The sequence below is a fragment of the Musca autumnalis genome, unplaced genomic scaffold, assembly GCF_047663935.1.
Source record: "Musca autumnalis isolate F117 unplaced genomic scaffold, ASM4766393v1 scaffold_1, whole genome shotgun sequence".
NCBI lineage: Eukaryota > Metazoa > Arthropoda > Insecta > Diptera > Muscidae > Musca > Musca autumnalis.
Genome location: NW_027411644.1, coordinates 25182462 through 25201459, shown reverse-complemented (window position 1 = coordinate 25201459; position 18998 = coordinate 25182462). Strand labels below are relative to the sequence as shown.

At 41.4% G+C, this 18998-nt stretch overlaps 1 protein-coding gene across 2 annotated transcripts; it reads right to left on the bottom strand.

Moving 5' to 3' along the window:
- Window positions 1-6050: 6050 nt before the first annotated feature.
- On the bottom strand, window positions 6051-17463 carry LOC141395146 (uncharacterized). Of its 2 annotated transcripts, XM_073970640.1 has the most exons (7): window positions 16995-17463; window positions 16098-16344; window positions 13142-16018; window positions 12506-13063; window positions 12244-12423; window positions 6851-6975; window positions 6051-6778 (listed from the first exon to the last, which is right to left on the bottom strand). In XM_073970640.1, exons 2-7 carry the CDS (start codon window positions 16323-16325, stop codon window positions 6580-6582), a joined length of 4167 nt encoding a protein of 1388 aa, XP_073826741.1. In that variant the 5' UTR covers window positions 16326-16344; window positions 16995-17463; the 3' UTR covers window positions 6051-6579. The 2 variants fall into 2 exon arrangements, with proteins under 2 accessions (XP_073826741.1, XP_073826733.1); XM_073970632.1 differs by having other exon boundaries at window positions 12506-16018; window positions 16995-17454.
- Window positions 17464-18998: the final 1535 nt, after the last annotated feature.

Here is an 18998-nt window from a genome sequence, read left to right as displayed (position 1 = left end):
GCCTTCTATAAATAAAATCCTAAAAGGGTCTCTTATAAATATAAGACCTCCTAAACAGAACTTCTCCTAAAGAGGTCTTCTATAAATAAAATTTCTTCCATAAGGGTCCTCTACAAATAGTAGTTCTCTTAAAGCGCATTCTATAAGTAAAATCCTTCCTAAAGTGGTCTTCTATAAATATAAGTCCCCCTAAATGTTTTTTTTTTTTTTTTTTTTTGAAAATAAAAGCCCTCCTAAAGAGGAATTATCTAAATAGAAGGCATCCTTTAAAGGTTTTCCAGAAAAGCAAGTCTTCGTTAAGTGATCTTCTATAAATAAAAAGGGTCACTTTAAGTGGCCTATAAATAGAAGTCTTGCTAAAGGGGTCTTCTATAATTAGAATTGCTTCTAAAGAAAACTTCTGAAAATAAAAGTCCCCCTAAAGGGGTCTTCTATAAATAGAAGCCCTCCAATAGTGGCCTTCTATAAATAGACTTTCTTGCAAAGGGGTATTCTACAAGTAGAAACCATCTTAAAAAGGTCTTCTGTAAATAAAAGTCGGGCCTTATAAAAATAAAAGACCTCCTAAAGGGGCCTTCTATACATAGAAGACCTCTTAAAGGGGCCTTCTATTCATAGAAGACCTCCTAAAGAGATCTTCTATACATAGAAGACCTCCTAAAGGGGCCTTCTATACATAGAAGACCTCCTAAAGGGGCCTTCTATACATAGAAGACCTCCTAAAGGGGCCTTCTATACATAGAAGACCTCCTAAAGGGGCCTTCTATACATAGATGTCCTTCTAAAGGGTTCGTCTATACATAAAAGGCCTCGTAAAGGTGTCTTCCATACATAGAAGACCTCCTAAAGGGGCCTTTCCATACATAGAAGACCTCCTAAAGGGGCCTTTTATACATAGAAGACCTCCTAAAGGGGCCTTCTATACATAGAAGACCTCCTAAAGGGATCTTCTATACATAGAAGACCTCCTAAAGGAGTTTTCTATACATAGAAGACCTCCTAAAGGGGCCTTCTATACATAGAAGACATCCTAAAGGGGCCTTCTATACATAGAAGACCTCCTAAAGGGGTCATCTATACATAAAAGACCTCCTAAAGGGGTCATCTATACATAAAACACCTCGTAAAGGTGTCTTCGATACATAGAAGACCTCCTAAAGGGATCTTCTATACATAGAAGACTTCCTAAAGGGGCCTTCTATACATAGAAGACCTCCTAAACGGGGCTTCTATACATAGAAGACCTCCTAAAGGGGTCGTCTAAACATAAAAGACCTCCTAAAGGGGCCTTCTATACATAGAAGACCTCCTAAAGGGACCTTCTATACATAGAAGACCTCCTAAAGGGGCCTTCTATACATAAAAGACCTCCTAAAGGGATCTTCTATACATAGAAGACTTCCTAAGAGGGTTTTCTATACATAGAAGACCTCCTAAAGGGATCTTCTATACATAGAAGACCTCCTAAAGGGGCCTTCTATACATAGAAGACCTCCTAAAGGGGCCTTCTATACATAGAAGACTTCCTAAAGGGGTCGTCTATACATAAAAGACCTCGTAAAGGTGTCTTCGATACATATAAGACCTCCTAAAGGGATCTTCTATATATAGAAGATCTCCTAAAGGGGTTTTCTATACATAGAAGACCTCCTAAAGGGGCCTTCTATACATAGAAGACCTCCTAAAGGGGCCTTCTATACATAGAAGACCTCCTAAAGGGGCCTTCTATACATAGAAGACCTCCTAAAGGGGCCTTCTATACATAGAAGGCCTCCTAAAGGGGCCTTCTATACATAGAAGGCCTCCTAAAGGGGCCTTCTATACATAGAAGACCTCCTAAAGGGGCCTTCTATACATAGAAGACCTCCTAAAGGGGTCGTCTAAACATAAAAGACCTCCTAAAGGGGCCTTCTATACATAGAAGACCTCCTAAAGGGGTCGTCTAAACATAAAAGACTTCGTAAAGGTGTCTTCGATGCATAGAAGACCTCCTAAAGGGGTCTTCTATACATAAAAGAACTCCTAAAGGGGTTTTCTATACATAGAAGACCTCCTAAAGAGATCTTCTATACATAGAAGTCCTCCTAAAGGGGCCTTCTATACATAAAAGACCTCCTAAAGGGGCCTTCTATACATAGAAGACCTCCTAAAGGGGCCTTCTATACATAGAAGACCTCCTAAAGGGGCCTTCTATACATAGAAGACCTCCTAAAGGGGCCTTCTATACATAGAAGACCTCCTAAAGGGGTCGTCTAAAGGAGCCTTCTATACATAGAAGACCTCCTAAAGGGGCCTTCTATACATAGAAGACTTCCTAAGAGGGTTTTCTATACATAGAAGATCTCCTAAAGGGATCTTCTATACACAGAAGACCTCCTAAAGGGGCCTTCTATACATAGAAGACCTCCTAAAGGGGCCTTCTATACATAGAAGACCTCTTAAAGGGGCCTTCTATACATAGAAGACCTCCTAAAGGGGCCTTCTATACATAGAAGACCTCCTAAAGGGGCCTTCTATACATAGAAGACCTCCTAAAGGGGCCTTCTATACATAGAAGACCTCCTAAAGGGGTCGTCTATACATAGAAGACCTCCTAAAGAGATCTGCTATACATAGAAGACCTCCTAAAGAGATCTGCTATACATAGAAGACCTCCTAAAGGGATCTTCTATACATAGAGGACTTCCTAAGAGGTTTTTCTATACATAGAAGACCTCCTAAAGGGGCCTTCTATACATAGAAGACCTCCTAAAGGGGCCTTCTATACATAGAAGACCTCCTAAAGGGGCCTTCTATACATAGAAGACCTCCTAAAGGGGCCTTCTATACATAGAAGACCTCCTAAAGGGGCCTTCTATACATAGAAGACCTCCTAAAGGGGCCTTCTATACATAGAAGACCTCCTAAAGAGATCTTCTATACATAGAAGACCTCCTAAAGGGGCCTTCTATACATAGAAGACCTCCTAAAGGGGCCTTCTATACATAGAAGACCTCCTAAAGGGGCCTTCTATACATTGAAGACCTCCTAAAGGGGCCTTCTATACATAGAAGACCTCCTAAAGGGGCCTTCTATACATAAAATACCTCCTAAAGGGGTCGTCTATACATAAAAGACCTCGTAGAGGTGTCTTCGATACATAGAAGACCTCCTAAAGGGGCCTTCTATATATAGAAGACTTCCTAAAGGGGCCTTCTATACATAGAAGACCTCCTAAAGGGGCCTTCTATACATAGAAGACCTCCTAAAGGGGCCTTCTATACATAGAAGACCTCCTAAAGGGGCCTTCTATACATAGAAGACCTCCTAAAGGGGCCTTCTATACATAGAAGACCTCCTAAAGGGGCCTTCTATACATAGAAGACCTCCTAAAGGGGCCTTCTATACATAGAAGACCTCCTAAAGGGGCCTTCTATACATAGAAGACCTCCTAAAGGGGCCTTCTATACATAGAAGACCTCCTAAAGGGTCCTTCTATACATAGATGACCTCCTAAAGGGGCCTTCTATACATAGAAGACCTCCTAAAGGGGCCTTCTATACATAGAAGACCTCCTAAAGGGGCCTTCTATACATAGAAGACCTCCTAAAGGGGCCTTCTATACATAGAAGACCTCCTAAAGGGGCCTTCTATACATAGAAGACCTCCTAAAGGGGCCTTCTATACATAGAAGACCTCCTAAAGGGGCCTTCTATACATAGAAGACCTCCTAAAGGGGTCGTCTATACATAAAAGACCTCGTAAAGGTGTCTTCGATACATAGAAGACCTCCTAAAGGGTCGTTTATACATAAAATACCTCGCAGAGGTGTCTTCGATACATAGAAGACCTCCTAAAGGGATCTTCTATACATAGAAGACCTCCTAAAGGGATCTTCTATACATAGAAGACCTCCTAAAGGGATCTTCTATACATAAAAGACCTCGTAGAGGTGTCTTCGATACATAGAAGACCTCCTAAAGGGGCCTTCTATACAAAGAAGACCCCCTAAAGGGGTTTTCTATACATAGAAGACCTCCTAAGGGGTCTTCTAAAAGTAGAAACACTCCTTAAGAGGTCTTCTGAAAATAAAAGTCGTCATAAAGTGGTCTCCTTTAAGTAGAAGTCTTCTTAAAGTGATCTTCTATAAATAGAAGTCCTCCTAAAGGTGTCTTTTATAAATATAATGTCTCTAAAATGGTTTTTCATTCAATAAATGAAAGGTGTGTTATATAATTAGAAGAACTTTCAAATGTGTCTTATAAAAATAGAAGCACCGCTAAGCAGCTTTTCTATAAATAGAAATCCTCCTAAGAGGGTCTTCTATAAATAGAAGTCCTCATAAAAGTGTCTTCTATAAATAGAAGTCCTCCTAAAGAGGTATTCTATAAATAGAAGTCATCCTAAAGGGTTCATTTTTAAATAGAAGTCCTCCTAAAAGGGTCTTCAATAAATAAAACCCCTTCCAAAGGTGGTGTTCTACAAATAAAGACCTTTTAAATGGATTCTTATAAAGAAGTGATAACCTTTTCTATACATATAAGACCTCTTTTGAGGGTCTTCTATAAATAGAATCCCCGTAATTCGGTCTTCTATTAAAAGAAGGACATTTTATCCTTTTTTAAAATAAGGTATATAACATCTCCTTCTGTTGTCAACGAGAAGGCAACAGTTCTTATTATTTATCAAATCATAGCGGTAAACGAGAAAGCATATAAGATGCCAAGCGATAAGTCATAATTTAATGATTAAATAAATAAATTATACATAGACGGAATCATTATTATGGTGGGGCGATTTGAACACCACCACGGGCGCCTGGATTTTCTGATTATTGGGATTGTACTGAGCAAAAAAGTCCACTAGACCATATGTCTACGGTGAAAATAGAGCCCCCGGATTTTGACTTGAAGTTTTTGTTTTCAAGGTTTTTTGGATATTTTGGCATATATGTAACAGACAAACCACTGAGATTTTCGATCCAACACAAAGACAAAAATTGTAGCCAAGACAATAATTAAGAACTCTCTAGTACATAGCAAAAGCATTGGAAAGCTCCTTCAGACAGATATGGCCCCGGGAATGTGCACATTTTTCGGAAAATATCGATAAATTACACTGTGCAACAAAATTTGACTCAAAGTCAGTGGGTGGAAATTTCCTTTTGGTGATGAAAGCCCTTGGTGAGTGTACTAAGAACACAAAAGGAAATTATCAGGATAGGTCAAGTTTCTGAGATATGGTTTGGCCAAAATATCCTTGAAAAAAATTTCAAGTCAAAATCCGGGGGCTCGATTTTCACCGTAGACATATGGTCTAGTGGACTTTTTTGCTCAGTACAATCCCAAGATTCAGAAACTACAGGCTCCCACTATCACTTTTTTCCTTCCATTCAAATCGCCCCGGCCTAATCATTATACCTCGAAAATTTGCCCATGAAATCACCATCAATTTTATCACGAACTGTTTTTTTTCTCCATGAATAAACAGCAATAGATATGGATTACCTAGAGAAGGTATGATATTTCATGTATAAAGACCATGCGATAAGTCTTACTGAAATGTGAGGTAAGGATTTAAAGGGTAGCATAACCTTTTATGGCAGTAAATATTGTGGCAGTTAAAGATATTTCTAGAAACTTCATTTGAACATAAAGATGACTTATCAGCTAACCATGCTTGAAAGCCGAAGAGGTGGTGGGTATTTTGCTGTCGAAACGATTATATATATCAGATCTAAAGCATTGGATACAAGGAGAAAAACCTGTTTGATGCTCATAAAATGTGTCAATGACATATACATACTTAAAGTATGAACGAGATTTTGGGGGAGAGTGGTTTGCCTGGTTGACTGTAACATTGACATCATATTTAAATGGTTGCGGAAGTTCCCAAATCTGGCAAAAAGTTATGTTCGGCCAGATCATGAATGTAAACTGCTCTTGCGTTTTGTCTCTCTGTCCTTGCAAGTAAAAGGAGAAAGTGAGAAAACTCACGGGGAGTTGGTATTCATGATCGGGCTGATTATGTTAACTAGGATAGGCGTGGTAAAATTTTCAATGTCTGTTAACTTGTTTCACAGTTCCTATAATAATGGATTAAAAATAATTTATTAACAATTATTTTTCCTGACCAATCTTACAATAGCATTGTTTTTCTTCATTCTTTTCCTGGTTGGTGACATAATTTAAATTTCTTGGAGGTTTCCAAAAGAGCTAACAGATTTATTTCTTTAATCATATTTAGAGTCCAAGAATTGATATTGATGAAAATCACGCCTGGTAAGCTTCTTTCTCACAATAAAATTTCATGTTGGGTTTTTTCTAGATCTCTTCCAGAAAATCTATAAAGCGATTCAATACCATATCGATAACAAAAAGAAAGATAACAAAATAAAGAATAAATATATATAAACAAAGTAATTAATTACATCTAATATAAGTAAGCATATATGTATGTATATGTAGAGAGATAGATATAGTTTTCAATATGTATAAAGATGAGTTTTTTTTTTTTGTTTTTGGAAAGGAACACTAATAATTCTTGTTTGCAACATAATGGTTTGGTTTACCACACATAGACACACACGGATTTATAGCATTAACAATCAGCTGTTGGTTGCCACCAACCACCGTTGGCGCCATTATCTGCATTACCACTCGAAGAGGATGAGGTGGCAATAAGGGCATCCTTATTTAGATGGGTTTCAATATCCACACGACATATGGGGCAGTGTTTATTGGTCACTAACCATTGGTCCACACAATCCGTATGAAATAAATGCATGCAGGGCAAACGTCTGCAAACAGAATAGAAGGAAATTTTACACTTGCTGTCTTTCTGACAAAAGGGTTAAGTTTTTGTTACTTACCTCACATCATTTTCAATTTCGAAAAGAGACAAACAAATGGCGCATTTTTCGGCATCTTCATCGGTTTCACTGGGACGTCTTACACGACGATATTTATGCGGTAAGGTATTGCGTTCAATGATTTCCTAAAAAGAAAATAAAGAGATTAGTTTAAACAAGTTGGAAAAGCAGCTAGTTGTTGTCTTAACAGTATATGTGATATGTTTGTAGGTTAGTTTTTCTGCGTAAGGTGGCTCTGGGTTCACTGCATATTTCTTGCGGGAAAAAGGGAGTTCAAATAGCAGTTCAACCTTTCACAAATGACATCACGGAAGGTAACGAGATTCCTACTGTCCCTATCTACTATCCAGCGAAACGACAACCAGGGGCACGGGCTTGGAATAATTAGCGGGGAAGAAGACCCTGTTGAGCTTGATGTACATACATTACGGCCTCAATGTCGTCTGGAGGGGGTGGAATACATGACAGGTAGATGTTAAACAGTTTTGGAGATATCACCCAACCTTGGGGAATTCCTTGTTTCACTCTACGGAACTTCAACTTCTTGTTCCTGAATTCCCCCAACGTTTCAAACTGTGCTTGACAATAGCAAAGGCTTTTTATAGCCTTTGCCACCAACACTTTTCTATCACATAACTCTCATCTCAGCATCTCATTGTGTTGCTGTACTTGAAGAATCTTAGCCTCCTCATGTAGATGGGTCCACGGAAGACTTGAGGAGGCACCCTGTTGTTCTCAGGGCGGCATTCTGACAGGTTTGAATCTTTTTCCAATTCGTATCACATAATCTCGGGCACCAAACTGGAGCCACATAGCTTACCACAGACCGACCTATCGCGTTATATGTGGTCAACAAGGTTTCTTTATCTGCACCCCAAGTGCTGCCGGCTAGGGACTTGAGGACCTTGTTCCTGCTTTTCAGTTTCTCGCAGATAGCTATGGCGTGTGCGCACGATTTGAATGTAGTTTCGAATGTGACCCCTAAAACTTTGGAGCAGTTTGTGATCGGAATTCTGCTACCGTCGACCATGACTTTCAACTCTCGTCCAAACTGCGATGTCCATGTGGTGAACAGAGTGGAAAAAGGTGGTAAGATCGGTTAAATAGGTGTTCAGTCTCTCACAGATGTCATCAGGGAAGGTACCGCATACGTTACGAACTCGATGCCGTCTGGAGGGGGCGGAATACAGGAGAGGTACAGGTTAAACAGTTCCGGAGATATCACCCCACCTTGGGGAACTCCCTGCTTCACTCTACAGGACTTGGACTTCTTGTTCCTAAATTCCACTTACGACTGGCGTCCGCATCCATATAGTTGATTATTCAAAGTTGCAAACTTGGCCGGAGGGTAGTCTGCTCTGTGTCTGTGGCTGAAATCTGCATATTCCTCGAGTGGAAAAAGGTGGTAAGATCGGTTAAATAGGTGTTCAGTCTCTCACAGATGTCGTCAGGGAAGGTAGCGCATACGTTACGATCTCGATGCCGTCTGGAGGGGGCGGAATACATGAGAGGTAGAGGTTAAATAGTCTTGGAGATATCACCCCACCTTGGGGAACTCCCTGCTTCACTCTACGGGACTTGGAATTCTTGTTCCTGAATTCCACGTACGAGTGGCGTCCACACATATAGTTGACTATCCAACGTTTCAAGCTTGACTGGAGGGTTGTCTGCTCAATGTCCTCAAACAGCGTGGAGTGCCTGACTGTATCAAAGGCTTTTGATAAGTCAAGCGCCACCACCACTGTTCTATCGCACGGCCGTCTCTGGTTGAGTCCTTTACAGATATATGTGGTAATGGCGTGCAGCGCTGTTGTCGTGCTGTGCTGCTTACGGAATCCATGTTGATGATCGGCAACTTGATAGCTATTTCTGATACTGGGGAGGAGCAAGGCCTCAAGTGTCTTTGCTACGGACGACAAAAGCGAAATCCGTCTGTACGATTCACTTTTGCAGCCCATTTTCCAGACTTCGGGAACAACGAGGGTGGCTAGCGACATGTTAAAGACTTTGGTGAGATACTCGACTCCCGGCTCATCCAGCTGCTTCAGCATTACCATGGAGATTCCATCAGGGCCCAACGCATTGGATGATTTAATGTTCCTGATGGCATTGGCAACATCATTCATTGTAAACTGTGGTGGTTCCTCCTCGGCAGGAAGAGATCTGATGCGACGTAATATTCTTCTCTTCGCCCTGTCACTCTCGGGATGCTCGACAAACTGTCGATTGAAATTACTTGCGCACCTCTTCGGGTCGGTCAACGTAACGTCGCCAAACGTGACTGAGGTCCTATCTTCCCTTCTTTCAGGGTTCGAGAGTGACTTAACCATTGCCAACAATTCACCTATACCGGCTCCAATGTTGCAGCTCTTCAGATGATTTAACCATTTGTTCCGCTTATGCTCGCCGACCAGCCTGTTAACTTCCAGTGTCAGCTCCCTGACTCTGGGGTCATTGGGGTTGATACGACGAAGCTCATCACGCTCATTTGCTAATCCCGTCGCCTCTGCTGGTAAATTTGGTCTTACTTCGGGTATTCGACCAGCAGGGATATGGCGAGCGGCTGCAGCAGTGATGATGTCCCGGAACGTCCCTTCCGCTACCCGAACATCAGAAGGATTGAGCAATTCTCTGAAGCGGTGATTGGTGAACTCTCTGAAACTCGGCCAATCAGCTTTCCCATGATTGACGAACGTGCGGCGTTCAGAGGTGATGAAGTCGGGTGTTCTGCTAATGGAGACAATTATGGGGAGATGGTCTGATCCAAGGGAAATGACGGGTTGCCAGGTAACGTCATTTGTCAGACCAGGTGACACGATGGTTATGTCAGGCGAACTATGACACTCTCCCCTAATTCTGGTAGGGGCGTCCTCATTGACCGTGCAAAACGTAGAGCTATCAATCTGCTCAACCAGCGCTGTACCTCACTGGTCGTTTCCGAGGGCCGAATGCCACATCTCATGATGCGCATTAAAATCCCCCAGGACCAGACGATTATGACCTTGCAAGAGCGGGCTATTGTCAGGCCTATAATCAGTGATACAGCTATTTCTCGGCGGGATGTATACATTCAGCAACTCTATCTCGGCAGCTCCACACCCGACTGCTACCCCCATACATTCCATGTACGGGTCATTAGAGACAGGCTCAGGCGAGATAGGTCTGTATTGGACAGACTGGTGCAATAGGAAAGCCAATCCCCCACCTCCACTTCTGGTGCGATCTTTCCTCAGAACATTGTAACCATCACAATGCTCTAAGCTGTGGTTGTTGTTCAGCTTGGTTTCCTGCACCGCCGCGACCTTGATGTTCTTCCGACTCATAAAATCTACTATCTCCTCGATCTTACCTCGGAGTCCATTGCAATTCAATTGCAAAAAGGCTGCATTTTCGGGGATTGGGACAACAACGGCTGGTGTTAAAGGCGCGTGTGCGGTTGTTGTCGAGGGGACTGCGGGGGAGTTTCGTAATCCGACGACAAGGGCGTCTCGTAATCCTACGACGACTCACTGGGGACTGTGTTCACACAGCATGCAGCAACATAGTCCCTGTCGTAGTCCCTCACGTGGACGAGTCCAGAGCAACCCCTTAGATGCACCCACTCCTGACATCTATTGCATCTCACCAAAGATTGGATGTGGGTGAAGATGCGGATGTGACAAACTGAGCACAGATATATTGGTCCTGGGTTTTCCTCCGTCCCGGCTCGGGCCAATAGAATTCGGAGCAGGCATTCCGGGATATGCTGCTCCCAATACTGAAAAACGAAACAAATACGAACATGTACACACTGAGGTGGCAGCCGCTGGCCGGAACATTGGTTTTGTGTTGTTCCGGGTCAATCCGGTACGAAAGAACCCGCTGCCGTGGGACGTCATTTGTGAGAACTGGTGAAAAGATGGTTATGTCTGGCGAACTTTGGCACTCTCCATAAATGCTGGTTGGGGCACTCTTCGTAAATTCTGGTTGGGGCACTCTTCGTAAATTCTGGTTGGGGCGCCATCTTTGACCTTGCAAAACCTAGAGCTATCAATCTGCTGGCCCAGCGCTATACCCCTCCGGGTATTATCCATGATGAGCATTAAAATCCCCTACTACCAGTTCCAAAAGCGGGCAAATCTTGGGCCTAAAACCTGTAGTACAGCTATATACGTTAAGCAACTCTACCTTGACAGTTCCTCACCTGACTGCTACCTCTATATATTCCATGTACTGGTCACTAAAGCCAGGTTCAAGCACGATAGGTCTGTATTGAACAGACTAGTGCAACAGAAAACATAGTCCGTCACCTCCACTTCTGGTGCGATCCATCCTCAAGTACGTTGTAACCATCACAACACTTTAAAATGCAGTTGTTATTGAGCTTGGTTTCCTGTACTGCCTCGAGCATGGTATTCTTCCGACCCATAAAGTCGTCGACGTTACCTTTACAAATGAATTGGAAAAATTATGCATTTTCAGAGATTGGAACAGCAACAACTGGCGTGTGCGGAGACTCTAGTATTCTGATGACGATGACTCACTGGGGAATCAACGAGTGCATCTCACCTAAGTTTGATTGTGGTGGATACGGATGTGACAAACCGCCCACATCCAAGTTGGTTCTGGATTTTCCTCCGTGCCCGCACGGTTAAGCAACATACCAACACCGAAAAAAGATACAAATACAAACAGTGGGGTAGCTGAAACTGGCCGGAAAGCTGACGTAGTGTGGTTTCGGGTCAATCCGATGTCGAACAAGCTGTCGACATTGTTTTTTCTTTTAGGATTTTGAATCATTATCTCAGGCAGTATGGACTTGCCTGCAATCCTCGTACAACCTTAATGTGCACATAAACAAAAATCTTTGGACCATCTTAAAAGTTCAGAAGAAATACTACGAAGTAGACAGACAGTCCCTTCCAGAGTTATCGGGCGCTCCAACTAGACCTACAAACTGTCTGAAACGGGTTTAGTCTAAAAAATGGTGGGGGGGTCTGAAATCATTATTTCGTTCAGATACATTTGTATCGCATCAAAGTCTATCAGTATTGGGATATTGGTTGTAAATTTCTCAGCAACTACTGGACCCCCTTTTTTTAATTCGAATTGGAGAAAGGCTCAAATGTCATTATTCTTCCAAATGGAGGTCCTATATTATATATAGGCCTTTTAATTCCGACTGGAACATAGGGCCGTCACAAATGTTTTCTATCCATGGCAACATTTTTCATTTCACTCCATGTTATTCGGCTCTGTTTTAATTCAGAGGTCCTCTATTACAGAGCTTATTATAGAATCGGAATGCACTTATTGATTTGAGAGAATTCTCTCCCATTGTTTCTTTGGTGATGTTCGTGAGAACTAATTTCTGATACAATAAATCATGATTTAAAAAAACCAAAATCACTTACCACAGTAGCACCACGCGGTGGTCTTATTGATGAACCAATAAATATTCGAGGAGTTGACAAATCAATTTCCACATGGACCGGTGAATAATGATGGAACATGTGATGATGTACGGCTGGCCTTCGCAACGCAGGACATCTACGATTTTGTGGCTGAGGGCGGGAATCATAGGGGTAGTATGCCTAAAAATGAGGGGAAAAACAACAAAATTATTTTATTATTTTAAAACAAAAAAAAAACCTCCGCCTCCTCCTCTCAACTTACAGGATCTAAACTTGAAACAGGACCATTACGACCATGCACACAGGAACATACATTTGACATTTGTTGGAAACGGGTACGAAAACTACTGGTCAAATTCAATGGATTCGAAGACAAATCAATCGGAGTGGGGGTCATATGACGACGATGAATCTCCTGGACATTGTGTTGGCGCAACCATAGATTTTGATGTACCAAATAGGGTGGTGGTGGTCCATGACTACCACCACCAGCACCGGCACCGCCAACAGCTGCTGCAGATGCTCCTCCCGGTCGGAATGTTAGTGTAGGCAGACCATGGGCACCATGTGAATGACCATGATGATTGTGTGTAATAATGTGATTGTCGTGTGGTCGTGTCGTTGTATGAGCCGTATGATGATGGTACATGGAATGTGGATGTGGATATTGATGAGCAATGGATGTATTACCGGCAAAAATTGCCGAAGGTGGACTTATGTGAGGTGACAAGGGTGGCGGGAGAGTTATCATGGAACGTTGTTGTTGTTGTGGTGGTGGTGGATTGGTTGTATCTGGCATTGTCGGCGGTGGCGGCTGCTGCTGTAAGTAGAAAGGTGTTGGAGGCGGTAAAACGGTGTGTGGTGGTGGCCCGTTATTTTGGGTATTTATAACACCTACCAAACCCATTGTTGGTGCTGGCGGCATACTTCCCGTCGTTCCATTGGCATATCTTTGAGCGGCGTTGTCGCCATAGGGATTGACGAACAATATTGGTGGAGAATGGGCTATGGGCAGCACAGGTGAGGGCAACATTGATGCCGTTAGCGGTGGTGAATTGGTTTCCGATAAATATGGATGCCACACCGTTCTTCTTAAACGTGCCGTCGTAGCCATACTATTTTGGGAGTTTGTGCTGCGACAGTGCGGGACAATGGTGGTTAAGGACGATAAATTACCCGAATCAGAATGACTGCTGTGGGCCATTCCTTCAGCCGAAGCAGGATCAGCTGAAATGTCATTATCTTGCTCGGATGGCATAAAACAATCAATGCAAGGTGTCACTGGCCATAAACGGGAACTAGATGATGCTTCGACACTGCCGCCACCACTACCACCAGCAGAATGAGGCCGCGATGTTGGGTAGTTGTTGGCAATGTCATTGCTTCGGAATGCATAATTTGAAAGTCCAGTATTGGTAGATAGGTGGGCTCTTTGTGGTCCTATGGTTCCAGATATACTCAGCAATGGTACCTCCATATTGTACCAGTCAGGACTATTTTGCCTGGTCGTGCCTGATGTCACAACCAATGGCGCTGCAGATCCTGCTGAAGATATAATTGTGGTTGTTGAAGAATGTTGTGCTGCTGTTAGTGCCCCGCGCAGTCCTTCCCCACCACCATGTGTTGGCATTTCCAGGGCCAAGGGTGATTCATCGTCTGCAGTCAAGTCTATAGACAAAATCGGTTCTCGACTAGAATGGACAAAGACAACCTCATCATCGTCTCCATCAGTACTGGGTGTGGTGGTGGCATCCGAAAGCCAGTCTAATTGCAAATCGGGTGCTGTCAAAACAGCTGGTATTTTGGTATTGGATTGAGATTTTGGTGTTGCACTTGTTTCCACCCGACGACCTCTTCCACCACCACGTGATGTAGAAGGTTGGTCATCGGTATCAGCAAAATTTCCTGCTTGACTGTCGGTGCTGGTGACCAGCTCAGGGCGTTTTATTCTATGAAGCGGCGGCGGTAAGGAGGTAGGTACAGTAGTTGTTGCTGGTGACGAAGACGGTGGTGGCGGCGGTGGGTTGTGTCCTGCATACGTTATGACATAAGATCCATTCGATGAGTTCGTGCTGGAAGAATCTCTGGACGGAAATAGACTCGTCGCAGACGAATTATTTCGATTGTGCACACCACCCGTGTGATTGCTATTAAGTCTTTGGATTTTAGACGATCTGCCTGGTTCCTCGTCCTCGTCTGCACCACCACGCGCCGTCTCTTCGGCACGATTATAACGTAAATGGAAATGACCCAATGGAGAATTTGACCGATCATCAGAATCCATAGTTTGGGTGGTGCTTGTGGTACATGTTGAGGATGAGGGCTTGTGTAAATTCCATGCCTGTGATGATTTGCCCCAATATTCGAGCATAACTTTCCTTCTCACACTGGCTGATGTGGATGGTTGGTCATCACTGAGTTGCCCTTGGGAATTGTTGTTGTTGGATGTCGACGACGATTCAACCAGATCAATGGTGTAGGGGTCTCCAGCGCTCGCAGTGGCTTCATTGTTCGTTACCCCTTGCCCATCATTGCTATTTGATGGACGAGAACTAGAAGTCCCACCTCCCGTTGAAGATGTTGATGTGGGCGAAGATCCAACAACGTTGGTGGTGGTCGATTTATGCTTTTTCATGGCTGCAGCTGAGGTTGTGGTAGTGGTATTTGTGGTACGAGTATGAGCAAATTGCACATGTTCTGTTTCTGATGCTGAGGATACTTCATCATTTGGTGGTGGCTGAGGCATGGATATTGAGAATGGTGTACCCCTACATGACTCCAGCTCATCCGGCGGTAAGGTATTTATAGATGTGGAAGTGGTCGATGCAACTTCGTCTTCATCCCTAGATCCCGGTACATAAACGTAAGGCTCTTCATAGAATCTTCTTGTTGTAGTTGGTCTATCTATTTCCCCATTTGCCGCGGCATGGGTATTAAAAATGATATTTGAGCTTGACAATACATCAGTGGCGGCAGGTAAATCACGAGACAATCCATTTTGACAATTTAAACAACGTGTTTCACATTGTGGTGGTGGTGGGCTAACCGAACCTGTGGAATTACTTGGTGTACCACAATTACACGATTGAGACTGTTGTTGGGGTTGTGGTTGCTGTTGATGATGATGGTGGGAGTGCGACATTGGCAGCATGTAGTAGTGGCCACTCTGATATTCATCATTATACTGATGATTTTGAGTATGTGGCATGTGTTGTAAGTCACCATTGCTATAATCCGATGATGTTGTAAGGCTAAATGAAGGTTCAACTGGCCTGGCCACGGTTGAACCACTGCTTTGATGCTGATGAGGAGTGGAAGAAGAATGCTGAAGCCGATGATGATGATGATAGTGTGGCCGACAAATAGTTGTTGGTTGCTGCTGCTGCTGCGGTTGTTGTATGTGACTGGTATGAGGACGTTGAACATGATGATAGCTCATACTTCCATCACTATTATGTTGATCCGGTTCAGGTCCATCAACATCATATTCAGTCATATAACCACCTGTAGTATAGTGTCGCTGTCGAGACTGCTGATACGGTTGGTGCAAGTGTTGATGAGGATGATGATGGTGGTGGTGGTGATGATGATGGTAATGTTGCCTTGGATAATAAACCGAACGATTGTGTTCTGCTAAATGTTGCTGTTGTTGTGGTTCAGACGTAGTTGTTACCGTAGCCGAGGATGTAGCATTGTTACCGGCGATCACCAAACTGCCTCCATATTCCGGTATATAGTGTGATCTACTGCTGACTGCAACATCTGAACCAACATCCTGCCAAAAAAAGAAAAAAAGAGAAATGGAACCAAATAAAATTTGAAGTAAAATAGTAAAAATATGAAGATATTTTAACCTCTATCACGTAAACAGTTTCATAATTGGCTGGAACAACTTCCTCGTTCACATGCTGCTGAACTTCCAAAGAAAGTTCATTCAAGCCTTGCTGATGATGAGGATGTCGGCGATGTGTAAGTTGTTGCTGTTGTTGATGACCATTTGGTTCTGAATTATGTGGTGCTGTGGTGGAGGTTGGATTATGCTGTTGTTGCGACTGGTTGTTGCCATTTTGTTCTGCTTCCATAATATCAGCTTAGGAAAGTCTGTGTGGAGGAAAAAAGAAACAATTAAGTATGCAAAACTTGAAGTTAGGGAAAAAAGAAATTAATCTGAATTTCTAATGAATAATAAAAATAATTCCCACCCCCTAGAAAAACATCTGACTGATTTATGCTGTTATGCTGCACACATAATTCATCATTCCTTCTCATTCCGGTTATTTTCACTGTTTTGTTTACAAACAAAATATTTCTGTACTAACCACTGACGGAAATGGAAAGTACTAAAAAGCAGAAGAAGAAACTAAAACAAAGAGGATAAAAGAATCACTGTAAAATAGCTTAAATAATAAAAATACATTTTTACAAAATCGTCTTGTGTGGGTGTAAAATTGTTTAAAATATTATAGTAGCCTGCTCAAACGGTCCGAAGCTAATTGGAACATTTTCCAATAATAGTGTTCTTTTGATTCTAAATTGCTTAACTAAGGGGAAAACTTTAAATTTTTATTTTCAAATCCAATTAAGTTATCATATTTTACAAAACAGCAAGCAAATCAAAGAGACTAGAGAGTGTATTGTGAGTCACGAAATGGCAAAGAAAAGGAATCTAAACAATGAAATTCAATTGAAACTACCTACTAACTACGGAATGTAATTAAATATACATTATTTTTGCCTGATGTTTAACTTACCAATTTCCAAGGCGATAAGAGAAGAGCCTTCTTACACTTCCTTTATATTTATAATATTTATATTTAAATCACCAAACCAAATGCGAAAAAATAATATCAATTAGGTCCACACAAAAAAACTACTCAGACGAAGAGCAGAGCAAGCGATTAAATGACACTTGAATTTTTTTAATTGCCTTTTTTCGTCGTATTAAGCAAAAAATTTATCACATCCCAATTAGATACGGGCAAAACATTTTTCATGCCCCTTTTATACAATTTAAAGCACAGCTTCTTTGGGCATTTTCATTGTAACATATTTATTTCTCTATCTTCCTTTTGTATTTTTATTTTGCTTATTTTAAAATGAAAATAAATTCACTTATTTCCAGGAGGAATTGGAATTCTTTCTTATAAGAACTGACTGATTAGCACAGAGTTGACAAGTTGACATATTGCCAGTAGTTCAATGAATAACATTGGCATCCCTATTTTTTAGCACAGCAGAGTTGCGTTATTCGAACAACCTAATCGAAAAGAGTGGAAAATCAGCTGATACATATAAAGCCGCCTTTACATCTAACTAGGCGTTTACACCAGACAATTTGTCTTCAAATACAACTCTGATTTACTAACACATACATACCTTCGCCGGCTGTCTCCCAGTTATCCATCATTTTTCCCAGACGGTAGGGAAGACAAATTTTTTCCTTTTTTGTAAAAGTAATTGAGATAATAATTAAAATGTGTTGAAAACAAAAGAACATGCATAATAACAAAATATGGGAACGGAAAGCAAAAAGATAGTTTTCATTCATAATTTCACAACTGTTTTTGCAGTTGTAGGGACACCTACGTCATAGAGGCAAGTTTTGGATTTCTGACAATCAATACATGAAGTCAACTGTCCTGTCATGGGTAAACGCAGGGTTAATGAAGTGCTTTTACCCAGCAACAATTTTTGGAAGTTGTGCATGTGGAGTTATGATTGCACTATATCCTTCGATGCAGTCCACTCGGAGTTATGAAAAATGCACTCTATTGGATATATTTTATAAGCGCTTGTTTAAAGGGTGTTTGCTCTAGCCATCAATGTCATATGACCCGAAAGTCGATGGTCAGACTAGCAAGGTTTCTTGAAACCAATTTCGGTAAAGTTTCTTTTCAAGTTTCGTTAGTCGATGGTCAGACTAGCAAGGTTTCTTGAAACCAATTTCGTTAAAATTTCTTTTCAAGTTTCGTTAGTGTCCACACACGTTAACGTGAAATTTAAGATTTTTTCGTGTCCTCTTTATTTTACCATTCGCGTTTGTTGTGTTTCTCATACCAATAAAAACAAAACAAACATAAATAAACTAAAAACAGCACAAACTAATTAACATTTATAATTAAATTAATATTAATACATAGTTAAGTTTTCACTATTTCATTAATTTAATGTTTTTATTAAATCTTTTTATACTTGCTTTGTTCTTAACGTTTGCTTGAGAAAATAAAAATGAAAGAAAATGGAAGAAAAAATCTTGCAACGAACAACAAGAAGAGGCAACACAACAAACACAGAAAACCATGTACATGGGTTTCACTACTTCATACCCCTCGCCTATAAACTTGACGTCGCCATGTTGAAATCGTGCTAGTCTGACCATCGACTTATGGGTACTTTACACGATATGTTTTTTTCATATGAGTTGTCACTTTGCATATACATTTTGTACGGGAGAAGTGACAACTCATATGTAAAAAACTTACCGTGTAAAGTACCCATTAGTGTCCACACACGTTAACGTGAAATTTAAGATTTTTGCGAGTCCTCTTTATTTTACCATTCGCATTTGTTGTGTTTCTCATACCAATAAAAACAAAAAAGACATAAATAAACCAAAAAAACAACATAAAATAATTAACATTAATAATTAAATTAATATTAATAGTTAAATTTTCACTATTTCATTAATTAAATGTTTTTATTAAATCTTTTTATGTTTGTTTTGTTGTTAACGTTTGCTTGAGAAAATAAAAATG

Bases quoted from the DNA above. Each gene is read 5' to 3' on its own strand.
- LOC141395146 (XM_073970632.1), bottom strand. From the start codon at position 16,325: ATGGAAGCAGAACAAAATGGCAACAACCAGTCGCAACAACAGCATAAT. The intron at 16,019-16,097 runs GTTAAAATATCT...TTTTTTTGGCAG, and splicing joins AAACTGTTTACGTGATAGAG to GATGTTGGTTCAGATGTTGC. The intron at 6,976-12,243 runs GTAAGTGATTTT...TTTTCTTTTTAG, and splicing joins CACCGCGTGGTGCTACTGTG to GAAATCATTGAACGCAATAC.